Source organism: Melozone crissalis, unplaced genomic scaffold (assembly GCF_028551555.1).
Source record: "Melozone crissalis strain CALT ecotype California unplaced genomic scaffold, PUWL_Pcris_2 ptg000006l_1, whole genome shotgun sequence".
Lineage (NCBI taxonomy): Eukaryota > Metazoa > Chordata > Aves > Passeriformes > Passerellidae > Melozone > Melozone crissalis.
The window spans coordinates 55,484,006-55,504,906 of record NW_026535784.1 but is presented as its reverse complement, the minus strand read 5'-3'; the positions used below and the strand labels follow the sequence as shown (position 1 = coordinate 55,504,906).

At 40.9% G+C, this 20,901-nt stretch overlaps 1 protein-coding gene across 28 annotated transcripts in view; it reads left to right on the top strand.

Moving 5' to 3' along the window:
• The window catches only part of ANK2 (ankyrin 2), a 273,624-nt gene that overhangs the window by 222,735 nt on the left and 29,988 nt on the right, over nucleotides 1–20,901 (top strand). For 12 of the 28 annotated variants that reach the window (XM_054292269.1, XM_054292302.1, XM_054292258.1 and 9 more), the window contains 10 exons: nucleotides 2,516–2,618; nucleotides 3,885–3,988; nucleotides 7,415–7,456; nucleotides 8,358–8,393; nucleotides 14,260–14,484; nucleotides 15,871–15,969; nucleotides 17,189–17,343; nucleotides 18,087–18,298; nucleotides 19,112–19,316; nucleotides 19,969–20,065. In XM_054292269.1, the coding sequence (XP_054148244.1) occupies nucleotides 2,516–2,618; nucleotides 3,885–3,988; nucleotides 7,415–7,456; nucleotides 8,358–8,393; nucleotides 14,260–14,484; nucleotides 15,871–15,969; nucleotides 17,189–17,343; nucleotides 18,087–18,298; nucleotides 19,112–19,316; nucleotides 19,969–20,065 (1,278 nt within the window). The remainder of the gene's footprint in view (nucleotides 1–2,515; nucleotides 2,619–3,884; nucleotides 3,989–7,414; nucleotides 7,457–8,357; nucleotides 8,394–14,259; nucleotides 14,485–15,870; nucleotides 15,970–17,188; nucleotides 17,344–18,086; nucleotides 18,299–19,111; nucleotides 19,317–19,968; nucleotides 20,066–20,901) is intronic. The other 16 variants (XM_054292311.1, XM_054292385.1, XM_054292277.1 and 13 more) reach the window with 7 other exon arrangements.

Genomic DNA, 20,901 nt, shown 5'->3' with positions numbered 1-20,901 from the left:
CTCTGTTCATCCACTTTGGAGGCCTGCTGTATGTAGAAAATTGAGCTGGAGAACCAAAGGAACCATGCTGCTATTGAGAAACATTTTTGAGGTCCATTTTTACAGTGTTCAGTGACCCCAGGGTTTTTTCTCAGCTTCTGGAAGAACATATGCAAATATACACTGAGATCTAAACAAGAGATATGCTGAACTGGTCTGGAGCTCATTAGGTCTCTGTCTAGGCTGGGAAGTGAGTGTGCATTGCAAGTCCCTCAGTGAGGCAGAGTAGAAACTTGGCATTGGGGATGCTAGTCTTAATTTCTGGATACCACCAGGGCCCTATTTGGGGCTTAGAGGTGAGTGATGTGTGCCTGTGCACACAGGCAAGGCACAGTCTTAGGTTCAGGAGCTTTGCAGCATTCCTGGGTTCCACAATTCTGTCTCTGGGCCTGAGTGCTTTTGGTCCCACAAGCCTTCAGACATGAGATTTATCAAACACATTCAAGAAGAATCTGCATTTAAGTGTTGGTCTTGTGTCTGATTTAGGTAGGCTTTTTTATGTTTCATAGAATTCCTGAATACTTATGGCAATAATAAACAATAAATCCCTTGCTCAAGGGGACTGTCATTTCAATCAATACCTTTATTCCTAAGTCTGAGCAGCACAGACCTTTTTAACTCCTGGTTTGCTCTTCATTGAGCTGGCCCAGTGCACAGATGGGGCAGTGCCATCTGAGCTCTACTTTTGAAATTGAGTGTAGCAGGGAATTTGAATGTAATTATATATTATATCAGAATATGTAATTTTATTGTAGCTACCTGCAGACCTCAGTCATGAATGTGCCTATCTTGTCTCCAGATAAAGCCCAGCTCCCTTTTGTATTTATTAGAGCTGATGTACAGGTACCACACTGTGGTTAGCACTGGGCTACTTGTAGTGGTGGTAATAGCAGTGAGGATGGACAGGATCACCATAGGGATAACCAGCCAAATGCAGTTCAGGCTTCCCTTCACTCGGTGTCCATCCAGGACGTGGTGTTAGCTGAATAGCAGAACCTACAACTTGGATGGTGACTCTCTCACGAGCATTGTGTCAAATATGGAAATGAACACAGGATAATGATGGCAAATGGGGTCTGCTACTGAGGCTTGTTCCTCAAAGAAAAAGTGTTAAATTTTGTGTTTGCTTTTTTCTCAAGGCTTTCTGGAAGCTGTCTTTGCTTCCAGTTTTGTACAGTCCACCTGGGATGCTGAACAGGCCACTGGTATAAGCTAATGATAAACAGCACTGATTGTTCTTCAATGTCATACATTTCTAATAAAAATAAGATAACCATTTGCTTCTATAAATGGATCAAAAATTACTGAGTGCACGTAACTATTGTTAAAAAAGGCTGTGGTCTGAATCAGATGATATGCACTTAAAGCATTTGAAACTCATGTCTGTAATGAACCGGTGACTTTTATTGCTAACTGCTGAAAATGAATTATCCTTTAAAACTCAGTGCATCTGGATAAATGGCCCATTGTTCTGATCCAGCTTGTTAGTCATTATGAGCACTGCTCACGGATGTGTAAGCCAGGAAGGCAAAACTGCTTCCTTCAGTTAGAGATGTGATATTCCTCAAGGTCTACATCAACATCACAGAGTACACGCACAACATCTGAAGGTGGATTATCTGGTTTTAAAAATCACTGTTGTCATACTGCAGCTAGTGAACATAACAAGGAGAAAACTCATGCTGTTTGGTGGCAGAAACCCCATTTACCTCAATATGTCCTTCTGTGGTGTTGTATTTGTCGATTTTTTTTTTGCTTTTCGCTGTTGGATACTGCGGCTACATTCTGAGGCAGTGCTTGGAAGCAGCTTATTTACTGCCTTGCACCTCTCATTGCTACAGCGACCAGTGCTCTGTAGAGCTGCGTGTACTTACAGTGAGGTCGGTGCTCACGCTGGGGCTGTCTCCCTGCAGATGCTGTTGCCACTCAGAGCAAGGTTCTGTTTTACACGGGAGCTTGTGGCTGGCCACACTTCACCTTGCTGTGTGTACCTTCCAGGGGACAATGTCAGGCTTACTGCTTGAAGGGGAGGGAGTAGGTCCCAACAAAGCTTCAGAAAGAGTCATTCCAGCTTTTCTTAAGGATGGTAGCATACTGGTTTTCCACAGTTGTTTGCTTGTGTGATGCAGCAGCGAAGTTCTCCAAAGAGCCTTAACAGAAATGAATGCTCTTTGTTATGAGGAAACCATCATGCCACAAAGCCAAATCTAAAGGATTTGTGAGTATATCTAGATTAATCTCTATGTTTTGCATTTGGAAGCAAATAGGTCAGTGCAAAGGCTTTGTGGCCTGTGGTCAGACAACAACATGGGTGTGCAAAGCTGTGTTTCCCTTGACTGTGCTCTGCTGCCCCTGGAAGCTGCATGGTGTTGCTAATAGCATGCTTTTCTCATTCTCCCACTCGATCTGTCATGGCACCTTTGCAACATCCTGTGTGCTGCTGATGCATTGCTCTGGCACCCTACCAACCTCCCAGCCTGCGGTCCTTCAGTTCCGACAGGTCCCACACGCTGAGCCACGCCTCCTACCTGCGCGACAGCGCCATGATCGATGACACCGTGCTCATCCCCAACCAGCAGGTGAGTTGTCCTGGTTCAGGGCAAATTTGGAAGAGAACCCCTAAAGGGGCTCCTCTTGGAAAGCAGATTCAATAGGCCCCTCCCCCCAACTGGTCTGGGAAAAAATACCTCCTTGGAGAAAAATGGAAAAAATCTGTTTATTAAACAATAAAACCTAAACAATATTAATCAATAAAACCCCTTGCTGCTCCAAAAGAGATGACCAACTGAGAGAGTCCCCTCCCCGGGTTGCAGCTCAGCTCACTCAGTCTCTGAGATCACTCCCTCCGGCACTGGAAATGTCGTGGCCCAGGCCTGGCCTGGTGGGCCTCAGGTGCCGCTGCCAGTGCTCTGCTGGTGTTCAGTCCAGAGCAGGTTTGAACAGGTCCAAAGAAAAAGGAAAAAAACCCCACAGTCCAGGGAACTTCTTTGCCTCAGCTAGCTAAACTAACTAAAAGCAAAGGAGACCTCCGTCCCACTGTCTGTCCGTCTGCAGGCGACACAGTCCAGGAGCAGGAATGTGGAGGAGTGAGTGCAGTGTCTGAAAACAAATTGCTGCTTCTTCTCTGCCCCCTTCACTCTCTGGAACACTCTTAAAGGTGCAAAACTTATTATCCAGCATAAACAGAACAAGACGATTGGAGATAAAAGCATCGTATAGTCAACCCAGGTTTACATGAGTAAACCTCTCTGAGCCCCTTCTTGCCTGCAGAGATCAGGGAACAGAGAAAGGCTGCTCTGCAAATTGTTCTGATGAGACTGGGTGGTGTAGGCTGCTTGGTTCGTTTGTATACAAACCTCTCTATTTTCTAGGCATATTTAATGGCGTACTGTGATGTGCAGTATTGAAGTCTATTCCAACAAAGATGAATACACTGTGTGAATGTAGCACAGGGACTGTGTTGTTAATGTTCTCTATTTTAACTGATGTTTGAATGTTGCTAATAGACATCGTGCTACACATTCAGGGGATGTAATGAACTCATAGCCATTGTCCTAAAAACTACTGTCTTGAAACATGCTTGTAGTTAAAAAAGAAGAGATTTAGGAAATGCCTTCTTAGTGAAATCACAGCATTCTTTCACTGAGACCACTAACATAGGATTACTTTAGGGAAATATTAAGTGTTACCATAAAGGTTTCTAGTATCTTAATACTATTAGTACTCCTTTGTTTTAAAAGAAAATGTTTAAATGCTTTAGGCACTACTATGCAAAATACTTTTTTTTTTTTGTTGTTCAATAATGGATTTCATTGTAGTAAAATGGGGTTATTTTTCTTCCCAAGGTAACAACTCTGGCCAAAGAAGCTGAAAGGAATTCATATCGCTTAAGCTTGGGCCCTGAAATCTTGGACAATGTGGCTCTTTCTTCCAGCCCTATTCATTCAGGGTGAGTGCATCAATTAGCATTACACTACAAAATGAGAAACAGAGTACCTGCAGTGGCACAAGCTTCAACTAATGCTTAACTAGGAGCTGTATTTTCATTCATTGCCTCCTGGAGCTGCCAATAAATTGTTATGATCTTTTAAGCTGACAACCAAGCAAGGCCGAGTACCAAGACTATTCACTGAAATCACTGCAAGTCAGTGGGCCCTCAGTCAAGCTCAAGGGGAATGAATGTGATAAATGACACATCCACACAGGCATTTGTGTGCATTTTATTGAGACATAAGTACAATGCCTTTCAGTGTTAATAATAATTGACACCAAGTGCTTAATAACTCCAGATGGTCAGCACTTACTGTGCTGGTGGAGTAGTTGAGGTGAGCACCAGCTCCAGTGTTTGCCTTCTAAATTACATGAATAGACAAGCAACATAAACATCACGTGCTTTGCACGTATTTGAGCACTGTCCTCATGTCCAACTGACTCCTTGTAAGCATTTGCATTTAGACAAACTCACTGTCATGGCATAACACAGGTCAAAATGCAGGCCCAGCCAAGATCATATTTACAAACCTTAACCCAGCTGGCCTTAAAAATCTGTGACTGCATTTGTTTTAAATGCTCTTCCTTACTGTGTTTTAAGTAATTTCAGTCTTCACACTGAATTCTACATTTGTGTCCTGTCATCAGATTGGATGGGGAACGTGCAGATGAATTCAGAAGAAACTGGAGTAATCAAAAAGCATTTAATCTCTGTGGGCTGTGTACACAGCATGTCTGAACAGCACAAGGGGAAAGATTATTTTTGTCAATCTCAAATGAGTTTGCTACTATCTTACAGTCTGTATTTTTAAAAACTAGCACTGGAGTCCCATTTGGAATGACAGGCAGTCCTGATCTAGAGGAGGGACAACATTGCCAGATTGACTCATGTAACATAGATGAGAATATTGTCTGTTAGCTGATTGTAGGATAGTTATCTGTGACCAGCACTCCTTGGATTTGCTTCTCATGAGCTCCAAAACTAACAGATGACATGAAAATGCCTAATATGTAAAGTGTGTGTCTGTTTATATATATTTTGGTATGAAAGCTTTAAAATTGCTTTGGTGCTTTATTCTAACCCTAGAGAGCTTACAGGTTTTTCCAAAGGATGTATTAATTTGCCCTTTCTGAAAGGTCGGTCTTTCCTGTGATTGCTGAGGATGAACTAAGTACTTTCTAGAAGAGTGGCACTTATTTATTGGATGTGCAATTATTTTGTTGTTTTCTTTTAAAAAGTATGAGTGATATTCCCATCTTTTGAGATGACCAGGATGCTAGTGGTAGGATAAAATATCTGATTTTGATAGGAGCAACACTCTCTGCAGCCTTGCATGAAATAGTGAATTTTAAGTCAAATTATGTTATTCTTTTATATATAGGCACTAAACTGGCACTAAATATCGTAAGAAAGAAAGCTTTGATAACAATTTCTCAGCCTTTGAAAAAGACTGTACAACACTTCATTTTTATCTTGTTTAGATTGGTCTGAGTCATAAACTGTTGGGGTGCATATGTTTTCTTAGAAAAGTACATTGACTACTAGAGTTTTGCTTCTAAGACCTTCCTTTAAATTGAAACAGTTGTAGAAGTTCATGATTGCCGCACTCACTCTGCTGGAACAACAAATGTATTTGTGATTCAGAGCCCTGTTGTCAGCCACACTCCTCTCCACATGCAGACACACACTGTTAGTGGCTTCTTATGACTCAGCAGCAGGCTGACATTTAGGGCATGCAGTGAAATAGTAGTTATCTATCACGAAAGGAAACTAGTAGAATTTTGAAAGAAATCCTAGATAAACACTGTCAGTGGTCCTATGCAAGGGTGTGGCCTTGGTTTTGCTCAAGACACTGAAAATGTATTGAGTTCAGATGGTGTTTTTGAGAAATAACACATCAGCACAGTATTGGGTGGTAATTTATTTGTCACAGATATGGTAAGTTAGTGCTCTGTACAATCTGAGGAGACAAACTGCACTTTTCTCCCTGCACCACTCCAGTGGTGAAGCCCAAATTGCTGTAGAGTTCTTACAGATCTTCCATTGTAGGGAAGTGCTCCTGTGGATCACAGCGTAACACCCCCAGGCAAAGGGATAAATTCGTAGGGAATGGTTCTCTCAATGTGGAACTTCACAGGCACATATTTCAACCTTTGCATAACTACCTAAATCTTCTGCCATGTCTGAAGTTTCAGAAGGGAAAAGGTTTTAACCATCCATTTAACTTTTAAATATAACTGTTCATTCAATATGTTGATAATTTCATCAGGAAGGACGAAAAAGTAAGTTCTTTGGTCAGAGTTTTTTGCAAACATTTTGAAACCCAAAAATATTTCTCTTCTAAGAGATAACACTCTTGTGGGGCTCAAAATCTCAACATAAAGGTCTCCTGGTCATTTTATGCAGCTGACAGTTTCCAGATATTTTCCAACTTCAGCTGAAGAAAAAAGTATTAATTCCTGCACTTAAACTCCCTTTCAAGCAAATCAGATTTTCTTCTTCTCATAAAACTACTTGATCTTAAGTGTTGAGCAAAGTTAAGGATCTCTGAGTATGCCAAAAAGTTTGGGTGCTAAACATCCAATAAGATAGAGTTGTATGACTTTACTGCTGAAGTTATGGGATGTCATTTATAATTTCCTGCTGTAATGTGAGAGACAGAACTAGTGCCTACATAAATGCAAATATGCTTCACAGTTTTAGTCTCAAACCACACAATATCCTATTGTGGAAGAACCTGTGTATTTTTATTATGCATGAAGGCAAAAAAAAAAAAATCACTGAAGTTGAAGATTTGCAGCATTTAGATATTGCTTGGCTGTACCATATTTTTATCTTCCATAAGAATATACATGAATGGTGAAGATAAGAGTGACTGTAAGATTTTTAAAATATCAGTGGTGTGCAAAACGATGTTGTTTTCTTAGCTGTGTTCTGGTGATACAGTGGAATTATTTGTATAGATTATATTTCTAAGAATTTTCCTGACAGTTGTGTAGAGTCACAGTAGATAAGAGAGCAAATCTGATGTGTTGTCAGGATCATGGCACTGTGAGGAAGAAGCTTTGGGTCCATGCTATGATATGAACTTGGTATTGTGTTCTAGAGCAAATACACAGCAGCTCTGCAGGTTTTCCAACTCTGACTCACTGTAATGCTCCTGTTTCATGAAAAATCCTGATTTCTTTTATATAATTTACTGAAGAAGTCCCTGTTTGACTAATGGATGAACATAGTGTGTCATTACTTATATCTTGAAATAAATGACACAGTTGGGATACTATTAGTGAGTTTATCTTGCTGGAAGTCATTGTTTCCGTCTATGAAAAGATGAGGGATTGGGCAGCTCGTACTGTGATAAATAATGTGAATTATCATTCTTAGCTGCATGTCTGCAAAAAAGGAGGCTGGATCCTTGCTAACAAGGTAAACAAAATATCTTTCAAGTGTTGTATTTTGAATCCATAATATATTTTTCCCAATGTGAGGTTGATTTCCTGGAAATCATTATGGAAACAGGACCTGGCAGCGACCAGCTGATAGTCATTTCTTAAATCTGAAAGTCTAAGTGATTTCAAATTATGCTGCAGCTTTATGGCCTTTGTTCAGAAAGTTACAATGAGGAAAAAGAGTGAGAGTGTTTCATTAATAGCAAAGCATGTTAATGGAAGAAAATGGCAATGGAGATCCATAAAATAAAAAGGGAAGTTGGAAAACTAATTGTCCATGTGACATTAAGTTATTACTGAGGGCCTAAACAGGTCAAAATGAGAGTTTGAAATTTGTCATTTTGTAGAACAAAAGGAGGACAAGAAACATGTTGAAATGGAAGGAAGTAGAGGACAATGTATTGATAGAGGATTTTAAGGAAAGACAAACATGACTTATTGTGCTATCAGGAATGCTGGCTGGAATTACCTTGGGTGCCTTAGCCTTTGGTATCCCACAGTCCACATTTTAGATGTGGATACCTAAACCAAGCAGCATCTCCCCTTCTCTACCTCTGAGAGTTTTACTTGGAATCCAACTGTGCGTTTTAGGTGTCTGGCTTGCAGTGTGAGGGTGTCCATAGAGAAAGCAGATCCCTCCAGTTTCACTGCTGTACAGGTAGTGGCCTCTTGGAACTGAGGCTGTTTACTTAGGCTTATTTTCCATACTCACTTCAACCTTCCCACCTGTGAGGAATATGCATATATATGTATATGTTCATGTGTTTGCTTTAGAAACCTGTTTCATTTTTCCAGTATTTCAGTATTTCATTTAACTCATTCTTTTTTTCCCCCCCTTTCTGTTCCTTTGTGATGTTAAACCATCTATTCTATTGCAGATGCTCTTCTCCATGTCTTGATCTTGACAACAGCAGGTGAACTTCTGCATAATTTCTTTCTTTATTACATTGCACTTCTCACCCACCCTATTTGTCCTCCCCTCTTACCTCACTTCAGGATGCTTTAGTGTTTTGTTAGTGCCCATTAACCAAGAGAAAAAAATAAATCTAACCAGCAGTAATAGTTATATATAGCATGACTTCTCTTTTACAGTAAGTGTCCACTTTCTCCCATCTGCTTTGGCATCTATAACAAAACAATTCTGGAATTGTTAATAAGCCCACTGCAAAAAGTCTTAACAAAGTTCCTTATACCATCCTGTCTTGTTTTAACCATTGATGTATTTAACCATAGCTTTTCTTTGTGGGTGGCATGGTATAATATTCATATTTAAAGAAGTAGTCCCTCCCCAGATAATTCAACACAAACCACTGTAAGTATTAAATTATTAGTAAGTGGGCTTTTTATCTCACTTGTCTGTGTAAAAAATATTGCAGAGCCACTCTCTTAGCCACATTTTCCAAACTGTACCACTGTATTTGAACTAGTAGATTAACAGCCCACCTTAGTATATCTTATTTTTCATACTACCCATATTTTTTGTGTGATGATCAGTCAGTGCTTGAACCACTGGCACATTACATTCTGCACAGGACACCTGAAGGTGAACCATCCCAAAGGAGATTATCTTCCCTTGGCAAAATAAATGTTAATTGGCACAGTACCTGTTTACTTCCTTCAGCCTAACCCTAGAAAGGTAAAAATTGCCTTAAATATTAAGCTCTGCAAAATTGTAAAGTGGCTAATTAAACCCCCAAACTACAGACTCATCCTTTTAGGTCATGTCACTGAATTTCTCAGCAGCTGACTAATGCAGTGAAGAGTGATGTCAGAAGTTAATATAGTAGAGGTTTCCTATGTTAGGATCATGTTTTTTGTCCTCCTGGAATGTGAATTTTGCCTTGTTTCTGGATGGCATAGTTACAGCCTGCTGGAAAGCACTCTGAGGTAGTTGAATGACTTTGCTGTTGACTTCAGTGGGAGCTGGATCAAGGCCTTTTTTCTGAGTTTCAGCCTCTCTCCGGCTTCCTTCTCCTGCTGAACACTTTCCGATGGCTGAAGCACCCTGATTGTTTGTTTCTGCTTCTTCACACTGCGACTAACACTGAATGCTGCTATCTCCTTGTTTCCCAGTTTCTTTGATAAATGGACATAATGTGTGCTGAGAAGTTTTTCACTGTGTCTACACCGGGTGTGCTCTGGTTGGAGCTTTGTTCCCTGCTATCTGCCGAGCGCATGTGTGCCTGCCCAGCTGCTTGGGAAGAGAACCCTACCCGAGCCCAGCGTATGGGAGTGGTGCTGGAGACTTTGTCTAGTTTGGTTCTGTGTGTTCTAAGAGCTGTTGCCTGTCCTAGAAAGCCCCTGACCTGCTGGGTTTGCATGGCTCTCCTGGTGACTCTGCAGAACGAGTGCCCCCACGCTTGCGGTCACGGCCACCTGAAACTCTGCCTCTGCCAAGCCCTTGATGCAACAGGGACTCCTCACAAAGCACACAAGTGGCTTCCTTCACCCTCTCCAGCACTGACACATCCAGTTTCCAGTCTTTGTTCATCCTGCTGTTATCTTTCACATGAGGATAGGTACAGAATAAACCCAAGTTAATTCCATATTAATAAAAACAGCAAAGGGAATAACTCAGGCTCAGATCTAAAACACAAATATTTCATGAAAACACACCCCAACTTTTTGCCGATTCTATCCAATACATATATTTTGTCTGTGTTTTGATCAAGTAGAAACCCCAAGAGCTTCTTGCTCTGCTCCCTGTAGAAGGTGTGGAAACAGCCTGAAGGATTTAGGACTAGGGGCCTTCTGTGTGTGTACTCCACCACAAGGCCACGACAGCCAGTGTTATTTGATATATCTTTCATATGGCAAGCATGTAGTTCTTAATTGCTCTAAAATTGAAGAGGATGACATGGCTTCTCTAATTTATGACTAAGGTTGCTAAATTGAGGAAGAATGGATGATGCTTGAGCTGACTGCTGTGGATTTAACTGAAGCATGTATAGACTCCCCTGCAGTCTGTAACTGATTCCTATGAGAGAATTGCTTTTGTGCTTTATTTTTTCTTTAGAAAAATAATTTTGATTTTTCCCTTCATTCTCTTTAAAAGAGAGAAGGTGATGATTTCCCCAAACCTGATTTGTTTCCCCAATCTGGCTTTTATATTGTATTACCACCTCAGTATTGATCCAACTTTCAAGACTGCCTGGGTCACATGTTTCTATCATGCCTCATTTTTAACAGAACTTTTAAAACTAAAAATGAAACTTACTCAAAGGCTGTCTTAGTACTGAGAAAGATGCAGCTTTAACCTGCAATCTGCTTTGACTTTGAGTCGTCACTTAATTTAATTTAAAGTTCATTTAATCCCTTTTGTTAACTGGGTTTTTCTTTCTTCCCTTCCCCCCCACCACCCCGAACTCTTCTCTGCCATCTGTGTTTCCTTTAATGATCCCTCTCCCCTTTATTCCCTATATGTAGGTGGCTGATAGTGCTGTAGTAGTGTTCCATGCAGCTGGAACATGGAGTAAGGTCCGAGTTTGTTCCTTAGCTTTGGGGAGTATATGGAATGTTAGGGTTATTCATGGGCCAGTGTTATGCACTAGCTTCTTTTTGACCATGGGAATTTAGTATGATAAGGTATCACTTCCCAGAGTGATGGCTTCATCTGCCGTTTATCCCTGCTAATCTTTTTTTGTTGAGTGCAATCTCTTCCTCTCTCAGTCACGTCACTTAACAACACTTGGTAACAGAGGTGGAAGAGGAAAAATAATATCTGTGTGTGTGGGCAACAAAATAATTAGTTTGAATTTTACATTTACTCTATATTAGTCATACAATTTTTTCACTTTCCTAAATGCACACTTCAGAAAGCATGTTTTATGTCATGCAGTAGTTTTGTGTGAATTATTTGTGTATTGATAGACATACTCCTTCAAAAGGGAAAGGCTTTTCTGGTCCTGGAACAGCAGTGGCCCCATCCAGATGCCCTATTATGTAGCAAATAGGCAAAATAAGAGGCTGCCATGATTCAGAAAAAGCTTTCTTATGAATTATTTGCTTCACTCTCTTGTATAGCCAAAATTATGTGAAATGTGCTGATAAAAAATTGGATTAAATAAGTGGATGAAAAAATAAATGTAGTAAAAAAGTGGGAAAGAAGCAGAGTGGTATAGTGGAAAAGGATGTATTTTTCCATTCTGTGCTTGCAAAGCCTGTGTCGATGCTCTGTCCTTCCAGGATTTTACGGTACAGACTTAAAGCTCAGAAATGTTCCCCTTCAGTTTCTTTCCTTTGCACTTATAGCTAGTTCTCCAAAATCCCTTTTCCAGCAATTCCATAGAATTCTATGGCTGGGTTTGGGAGCTGGCTCTTCCATAGTTAATGTGATAATTGGCACTAATCTTTCTGTGCTGTCTGAATAACAACCTTAGTTCTTCTTTATGATAGAAACAGCTCTTTTTACAGATAATCTTGATAATATCCTACTGGTTTTATCCTAGCACTGTTTCTTTGTTATCTTTGTGTCCACCTCCCAGTGAGATTTACCTCTGCTTGTTTTCCACTCCTTGAGAGCTGTGGTTGTTCCAGTGGAGAGGGCTGAAGTGACATAGACTTTGTGATGGATTTACTGACCCACCAGGCACATTCAGTAAACTCAAACTGAAAGAAGGAGTTGCAACCATACTAAAAAAAGAACCCACAAGGGCCAGAAGGGAGATCACTTGGTTTGGATGCTCCCCTTTGGTTTGTCTGTGTTCTAGCAGTGAACAGTAGGTTTGACATTGCCTAGGCAAGCAGGGAGATAAGCTAAGGAGAACCTGGGACAGCAGGTGACCCAGCACTAATATTTTAGTGATGGACAGCAAAAAAAGGTGATATGGTGTTAAAGAATGCAATCCTGAGTATTATGTCGATAATGAAAACAACTTAATCCTAAATAGTGTGTTTATGACAGCTTGCACAATGAGGAAAGTGAATGCTGCTGTAATTCAGTCAGAGCTCTCATTAGCTTCTGGGAGTTGTGGGGGAGTGTTTGTGTTGCTCTTAGCAGTAGCTTTAAAATGAGAAACTCTTCTTCCAGCAGTGTTGACTGCCTCAAACACACCCATCGTACTGGAGACTTGTACACATTCTCTGAAACGTCACACAGAACTGTTTTGATAACACTACTTCATGTACTTCAGGGGCAATTGCAGCACAAGCCAAGAGCATTAGTGCAACAATTGAGCATTTAGTGTTTCTTAAGCTCTTCTTTTATCTGTGCTCTAATATGTACAAAGAATGTATTTTGTGAAGGAAGCTCCCATTTTTCTCAACAAATCCCCAGACAATCGAAGCTGTAAAATGTTTTCATTTTCTTTTTTTCCCCCTTGTTAAAACCACAGAAACACCAACCTCTAAGGAATGAGCTAATGGTTGTACTACCCAGAGTTTTACCCTAAGCAAAGCCTAGAGGTATCTGAATGGCAGTAGACTAGGAGCCTGCATGTGTGAGACAGACTGGCATCCGTGGTGCATGGTGTGCTTCCGACTGGCGCTTGTGGCTCCTTCCCATCGTCCATCTCTGACCTGCACGGTGTGTCGAGTGTTGTGTTTTTACAGCATGTGGAATTCTTGTAGCTGTGTGGACAATGAATGGATGCAATGTTTGTTGCACAGAACGGTCAAGGGGGCAGTGGAAAAATCCCTGTGTTTGTTACTCCTGTTATAAGGGCTTTTCTCTATTGCAGGTCCTTCAGTAGCATTTCTGCGACTTCCCATTGTGCTGGTTCTTTATTAGTGACTAGAAGTAGGCCTGACACCGTTCTGTCTCATCTACTCTTATTTTCACTTCCAGCAACCTGACATTACCATCCCACACCAGGCATGATCCTGTAATCAGACAGTAAAAAAAAAAAAAAAAAAAAAAAAAAAAAATTGGAAGTAGTTCTACACCTTTCCCAGGTGCAGAAGAATGTCCCCAGTATCAACCTCTTGATATATGTGGAGCTACAAAGAATTCAGCACAAGAGAAGTTCCAAACAAAATGAAATGTTTTTATCCCTCTTAAAGAAAAAGGAATCAATTATTTACTTTGTGCTAGAAGTAAGCTCCATGTAGATGGCTTTCTGCATCTCTAGGTTTTCCCAATATATTGCTGTGCAAGGTAACACAGAAAACCCAAAACCCATAAATAAACCTTTTATATAGTGACCCTCGCTCTTCTCATCTGACCAAACCCCAAATTTGCTGTCAAACCATAACAACATGCTGGGGTTTGTTTATATAAATTGGTGATAACCCCACTGAAGGACTATGAATTATTCATAAATTCCAGAATGAAATTTGATTATTTTTTTAATAGCCAAACCCATTTTTCTAAGAAATTATAGTTCATCAAATACCTAGAAAATTATATTGAGAATCTTAAAAAAACCCAAAAAACTAAAAAACCTGAGCCATCCAATCAGAATTAACTTTTTATTTTTGAATCATAAATAATATTTAAGTATTTAAAGAGTGCCAACTTTAAATACAGCTTCTCGCAGGTACAGAGTAGTGACATTTGCACTTTGCAATAGACACACGTGTTCACATTTATTAATGTCTGCTGGTGTTTTACCAACAGCAGCCCTGTGACATATGACTTTCTGTCAAGAACTGTTGGATAGCAGTTGCCAGTTTAATTAATAGTGAACTCAGCATGATGTGGTGCTTCACATGGGAGAAAGGCTTTTTCTCATTGTACCTCTTGAGCAAGAGCTCTATTAACATACGTTTGTACGTATGTGGGACGTAACCGAGGGAGCCGGTGGTGTGCTCTGCGTCTCACTGTCTGCCCTGATTTTGCAGCTTCCTGGTGAGTTTCATGGTGGACGCTCGCGGCGGCGCCATGCGGGGCTGCCGGCACAACGGGCTGCGCATCATCATCCCCCCGCGCAAGTGCACGGCGCCGACGCGCGTGACGTGCCGCCTGGTGAAGCGCCACAGGCTGGCCACCATGCCGCCCATGGTGGAGGGAGAAGGGCTGGCCAGCCGCCTCATCGAAGTGGGACCCTCTGGGGCTCAGTTCCTTGGGTAAGGGGGGCCGCGTGGCCCGAAGGGAAACCTTCAGCCTCTTTGTGTGTTTGTCTTGCACTGAAATGGTTCCTTTGGCAAAGCTGAGCTGGACAGGATCTCTGTAGCACATGGTAACAAACAGAGCAGTTGTGTGAAATGCAGGGCAGCTGGCAGGGAATGAGTCTCAAAGCTTTTACACCTTTTTTCTTCAACACAGGTATTTCAAACATGGTTAATGTGCTTCCTTGGATATATTTGTTTCTCAGTGTTGTGATATTAGAGTGGGAAAAGACTTTTGCAGCCAAAAATGGCAGCTCATGCTATACTTAAAAAATTAATAGCACTGTGCTGATCTAACCCCCAAATGTGAAGCCTGCTACCTACACAATACAAGGTCCAGGAGTTTATTTTTGTCTTGTGTTGTGGTATCAGAAATTTGGACTATAACGGAAGCACGGTGCTGTTGATTTTTCTGGTGTTGAAATTGCTAGATTAAACAGTAGGACAACTCTGGATTTTCTTGGCCATTTCTTCCTTCCCACCCTGAAAAGCCCATAGAAAGATCAGATTTGTGTCTGCTGCTGAGCTCACTTTAGCAGTATTTGGCTGAAAGCGGCAGTTTTCTGCACTTTTGAAAATTTGTTTCACCAGCTATTCTGCCCTATCAACTGTGACATCCAAAAGTGGATGACTGAAGGAACCCCTTCTAATGCAGTAGAAAACTTCATTCAGAACCTATAAAAAAAGTGGCTGGACACACCAATAGTTTAAATCCATTTGGAAACAACTCAGTTGCTTTAAAATCCATTTATAACAGGCAGTCATCAGAGTTACCATCTTTGTTAGTGCTACCACTTATTCTTTTCACATCTTGGTCATTTCTAAAAAGAAGGAGAAAGAAATCTAAAAAGCAGAAGAAATACTGTGCTGTCACATTCAGTCTTCCCATTACCTTTGTCACACACAAATGGATTTTAAGTATGTCTCCCATTCTTTTTTAATGGTTTTCCTATCTGATGAGAGTGTCTCCCCTGCAAGACAGGCATGTAGTGTAGTTTACTCATTCTCAGATCTTTGTGCCCTTCCTGGAAGCCTTTTCCAAGGTGTTGTGCTGGCAGTGAGATCAAAAATTCACTGTACTGTTTGCAGGGGTGCATTCTAAGGTCCAGATCCTGCTCTCATTGAGTACACGGCCAAAACCCCCATGAGAAAGAAAAGATCCTAAATTAACAAATCTGATTTTCTGATTTGGGTCACCAAATTACCGTGGCTAGGACAGAACCTTATTCAGTGTACAGCCTAATTCCACTCTGTGGACCAGACAGTGGCACTGGCGTTCTGGCACAAAAAATACATAAAGTTTATTTATGTTCTTTCTTTCACTGCTGCTTTGGATGTACTCAGTAAACTTCATCTGCCTACGGCTCCTCCCCCACTTAATGAGGGAGAAAGCTTGGTCAGCCGAATCCTTCAGCTGGGGCCTCCTGGGACCAAATTCCTTGGGTAGGAGAGACTTGAAACAAATTGATGGATGCTGACCTCCCCATTCTTCTCCTCCTTCTGCAATATGATTTTTTTATGTCATTATGCCCATGATATTGTCCCTTTCTATCATTTGAAATTTTGTACACTTAACCCTTAGTGGACCATTTTCCAACCTTTGTGGTTTGTGGTTTTGTTTTGGTGGTATGTTTGTATCTTTTTCTTCAAGTACTGTGGCCTTCATTTTTGTTTTGGCATGAAATCTTCCTAGTTCTGTGCTTGATGTCTGTAGCAAAGCAACCTGGATTGGGACCACAAAAAAAAAAAAAAAGAATCTACTGTAAATTTTAAACTCTTTTTTTTATATCAAGGACTGATCAATCAATAAATTTTATGTTGGATACCACCAGTGTGATAGAACACATGGCATTTACTACATACCTGGTAACCTGTGTGAGTCGTCTAATTAGAGAAGTGTATCTACAAATATCTTTATATATTCTCTCTTATTTCTAAGAGTATGTATGTATATGTATATCTCAATACAGATATATTATATGTACACATATGTGTTGTATATGTGTGTGTATATATATATATATATATGTGAGTGCATATGCTGGTGCAGATGTTGACTTGTAAGGCAACAAGGCAAATTCTTATCTCTTATACTGCAATAGTAACCCAATCAATTTCCTCAGACTTCCTATATCTCTCCCAGGGTGTGAATCAGGAATAAATTCATTGGAATATATAGAATTACAAAGTGAAATTGGCACAGGACACAATTGCCTCTGAATTACAATGAAATTATTCTGATTTGCACCAGTATAAGTGAGATCAGAATTTGTCCCACTGTTCCTATACATTACAGTAGATTCTCTTTGAAATGAAGTTGCACAGGTTAACCCAGACAGTAGTGACAAATAAAATGAGCATGAGTTTTTGATGGATTTGCAAAAACAATCACCAAATTTCCAGATAAGCACTATTATCTTACCAAATCTCATTCACACTGTGGAAAGAGGTGAATGCACTTTCTCATCTGTCCTTCAGCACTTACTGGGTCCCTGTAACAATCTAGTCTGTGTTAGTGACCTACTAGTTTAGGATTTTGCCAAAGTATTCCAGCTAAATAGGTAGAATTCCAGGTCACTTTGTAGCAGACTGAATAGAGTTGCTGTTAATCCTGTTTTTCCTCTCTCCCGTGTGCATTTAATGCGCTGTGTTGCTGTGCCAGGCCCGTGATTGTGGAGATTCCCCATTTTGCTGCCCTGCGTGGCAAGGAGAGAGAGCTGGTGATCCTGCGCAGCGAGAACGGGGACAGCTGGAAGGAGCATTTCTGTGAATACACTGAGGATGAACTGAATGAAATCCTGAATGGGATGGATGAAGGTATCCAGTGGCACTTGGTTCCTTACCCTGCTCCTGTGTTCCTTCTGTACCCTGGGTGTAGCAGCTTTTACCATGGTGCTCACTTCCCTTACTGAAGCAGTGGGGCAGGATATCTCCCTTCATGAAGCTGACAATAGACTCCAGACTTATGTTTTCTCCTGTTCCTTCTCATAGTGTTAAACAAAAAGCTTCCACAGCAAACAACTTTCCAAAACAAGGCAATTATCATACTGATCCTTTCAGAGCAGCTCCATGTGTGGGAGGAAATGTCAGTCATGGGTACTCTTGTTTTTTGAGAGAACAGAATGGCCTTGGGCTGTCTAGGAGCTGCAAAAGTTGTTATTAATTTGTTTTGGGTTTTTTGCAAAAAACTTCACAAATCCCAAAGTAAACAAGACAACTCACAGCATTAAAACTGCACTCATATTTTGATAGTGTTTTGAAGTTTTGTTTCATTGATGCTACTTCAGGACATAGGTGAGAGAGAAGGGGCTGGAACCAATCCCTATGCTTGTTTGGCTGATGATTTTGGAGGTGTTGCCAATGTCTTCTGTTTGCTGCCTTCATCTGTCTGTCTGTTCTTTCTTGATTGCTCTGGTTTAGCTGAACACAGGGGCATGTTTCCTTTTCCCATTATTTCTAGACAAAATACTTTGCCTAAGTTGCCCAAAACTGTGAAAAGCTTGCGTGCATTTTGAAGGTGGCTGTATTGTTTTTGTGAAATTCTGCTCTTGTGCCCTCAGTGCTTGACACTCCAGAGGAGCTTGAGAAGAAGCGAATCTGCCGCATCATCACGCGGGATTTCCCCCAGTACTTTGCAGTGGTGTCCCGCATCAAGCAGGACAGCAACCTCATCGGGCCCGAGGGAGGTGTGCTCAGCAGCACCGTGGTCCCACAGGTGCAGGCTGTCTTCCCAGAAGGGGCGCTCACCAAGCGAATTCGCGTTGGCCTACAGGTACACTGAAGCATGCACAGAGTTTTGGTTTTATTTTTGGTGACAAATCACCTTTTCTGAATGGACAACCAGCATATCCAGCGTGTCGTGTTGTGCGTTACCTACAACACTTACAGTAAAAGTAATAAAAGAAAAAATTCCATGCAGAATCAAAGCAAGTGGTAAAGCTTTGGGTTTTCCAGTTAGTTCAGAGTCTTGTCTATTAACTGTCTATATAACTTTGGGAAGAAATTTTGGTGATTATGCTGATATTAGTGTCAGGTCATAGAATTTCCTAAATACTTGTTATGAAAAGCATCAGAGAAGTACAAAGTGCTGCAATAATTAAACATGCTAAACTATTATTAAATGTACAGATTTTCAGTGTGAATGAACCAGTATAACAATTCACTTCCCACAGAGAGGGAAGTCTTTCCTCTATCTCCATCCTGTCCTGCTGCTGCATGCTTCCATGATTTACTTCTTCCAGGAAACTGTGGTTGTTTAAATCCTGGGACTAGCTGAATAGCACCATAAACCAGCCGGAGTAACCAGGTTATCATTTGCTAGTGGTTAAGTGAATTTAAATTAATGCTGTAAAAATCTGATAAGCAACAAGAAAAGAGATCGGAAGAAGAGGCAGGCATGGGAAAGTTAAAAAAGTGAAGTCTCCCCTTCTCACTGGCTGTCAGTTCTTCTGTCTGCAGATTTTCATAGGAAATTGTGCTATTTGAAAAGGTGAGGGGTTTGTGGGCAATATACAGACCCAGTTCTCTACGCATCATTAAACTGTTTTCAAGTAACTGTTCTGTTATCTCCTGTTGCTTTGGAAAGGCACAACCTATGCACACTGAACTTACCAAGAAGATTTTGGGCAACAAGGCTACCTTCAGTCCCATAGTCACGCTGGAGCCCAGGAGAAGGAAGTTCCACAAGCCCATCACGATGACAATTCCCGTGCCCAAGGCCTCCAGCGAGGGGCTCATGAATGGCTACGGAGGCGACACACCCACGCTGAGGTTACTGTGCAGCATAACAGGTGGGATGCCAGTCCTGGAGCCCTCCTTGATCTTCCTGAAACTGTCAGGCCCTGGGGCTGCAAAGGCTGAACTGATTACACCCAGGGGAAGCTGGATGGGGCGAGAAGCTGTGAAAATATGCTACTTTCCAAACAATTCCTTTATACCAGAAATAACAGTTGTTGTTTGCACTAACAAGACATGTGTAATATAATCACAGACTTGGGGTTTGGTGATTTTTTTGCATTTTCCTTACAGTTTGCTTCTTGAGAACCAACATACCTCTGCCTGGCAAAGTAAGAGTAGTGCAGGCTTACTGTTGCAGTTTACTTAGGAGGAAAATACTGGAGTTTGACATTTGACTTGCCGTGGCTCCCAAGGGATTAGCATCTCCTTCAGTCTCCCTTAAGAGACAGAAATGAGCTGCAAGTGTTTAATTTAATGCTGTGCTACAGGGCTCAGCACTTAAAAATCATTTGGATACTTGGTATTTTCAGGGTAAGCCTATCCAGTCCTGCTAGCATTAGTGGAAGACTCTAGATCCAAGGAGAAAGTATATCTGGGATTATTACTTTTTTCACAGCAATTAAAAACTGTAAAGAATTTCTTAGAAGCAAAAAAGCTGCAGATGTGCATGGTTTTGATTTTATTTTCAAACCTCTATCATTTCAGGAGGAACTACTCCTGCCCAATGGGAAGACATCACTGGGACAACACCACTGACCTTTGTTAATGAATGTGTTTCCTTCACGACAAATGTGTCTGCCAGGTACCTACACAACCAAACAGGACTTTTACAGGAATACTCTCAAATACATGCCTTTGTTCCACAAATATTTTTGTTACATGATTTTGGTTTGGAGAGTAGAATGAACAGAGAGATTGATTATTACTCAAATTTCCATGTAAACAGAAATCCCTTATTTGGGTACCTCACACATACATCTTGTAAGAGATATTACTTCTGGAATATCCAAAACTGAGAAGTCAGGCAGAAAGGGACTTTAGGTGTGCCAAACTGGGGTCTAGAAGCCTCTCTTCCATACATCTGTTCTTGTAATGAGATTTAACTGCTCTCTTACTGAAAACAGATTTTCATTTAAAAAAAAAGAGTAATATAAATGAATGTAGGTATGTATTTTAGTTTGTGTTCATGATGCATATCACAGAAATGCCCCAAAATCTCCTCCTCTGTAACAGGAGATGCAATCTGTGACCTGGAAAATATTTAGGCTGTGTATTCCAGCAAACAGTTGAAAAAATTCATGGATAACTTGCTCATGAAATTCAATGCAAACATTCAGTATCTGGGGCAGTTATTGCTGTTAATTAGGTTTGTTACTTATTGAAATAGTGTATTCAGTGTTAAAATGCACTCCAACCTCCAGATTAACATTAGGTAAAATACAGTATTAGTTTTTTTATCCTTTCTCAGTTCAGAACGGGCTGTTTCCCCCTGCTGTTTGCTGATGCACAGTTCTGTTGGGTGTAACTGAGCTTTCCACTGTAGCAGCAGTAGCCACAAGAGGGGGATTTTACAGTGCATTCTGCTCAATGCTGCTGCTGCTGCAGAGGTCTGTGCAAAGGCAGGAATTAAACGCTGAT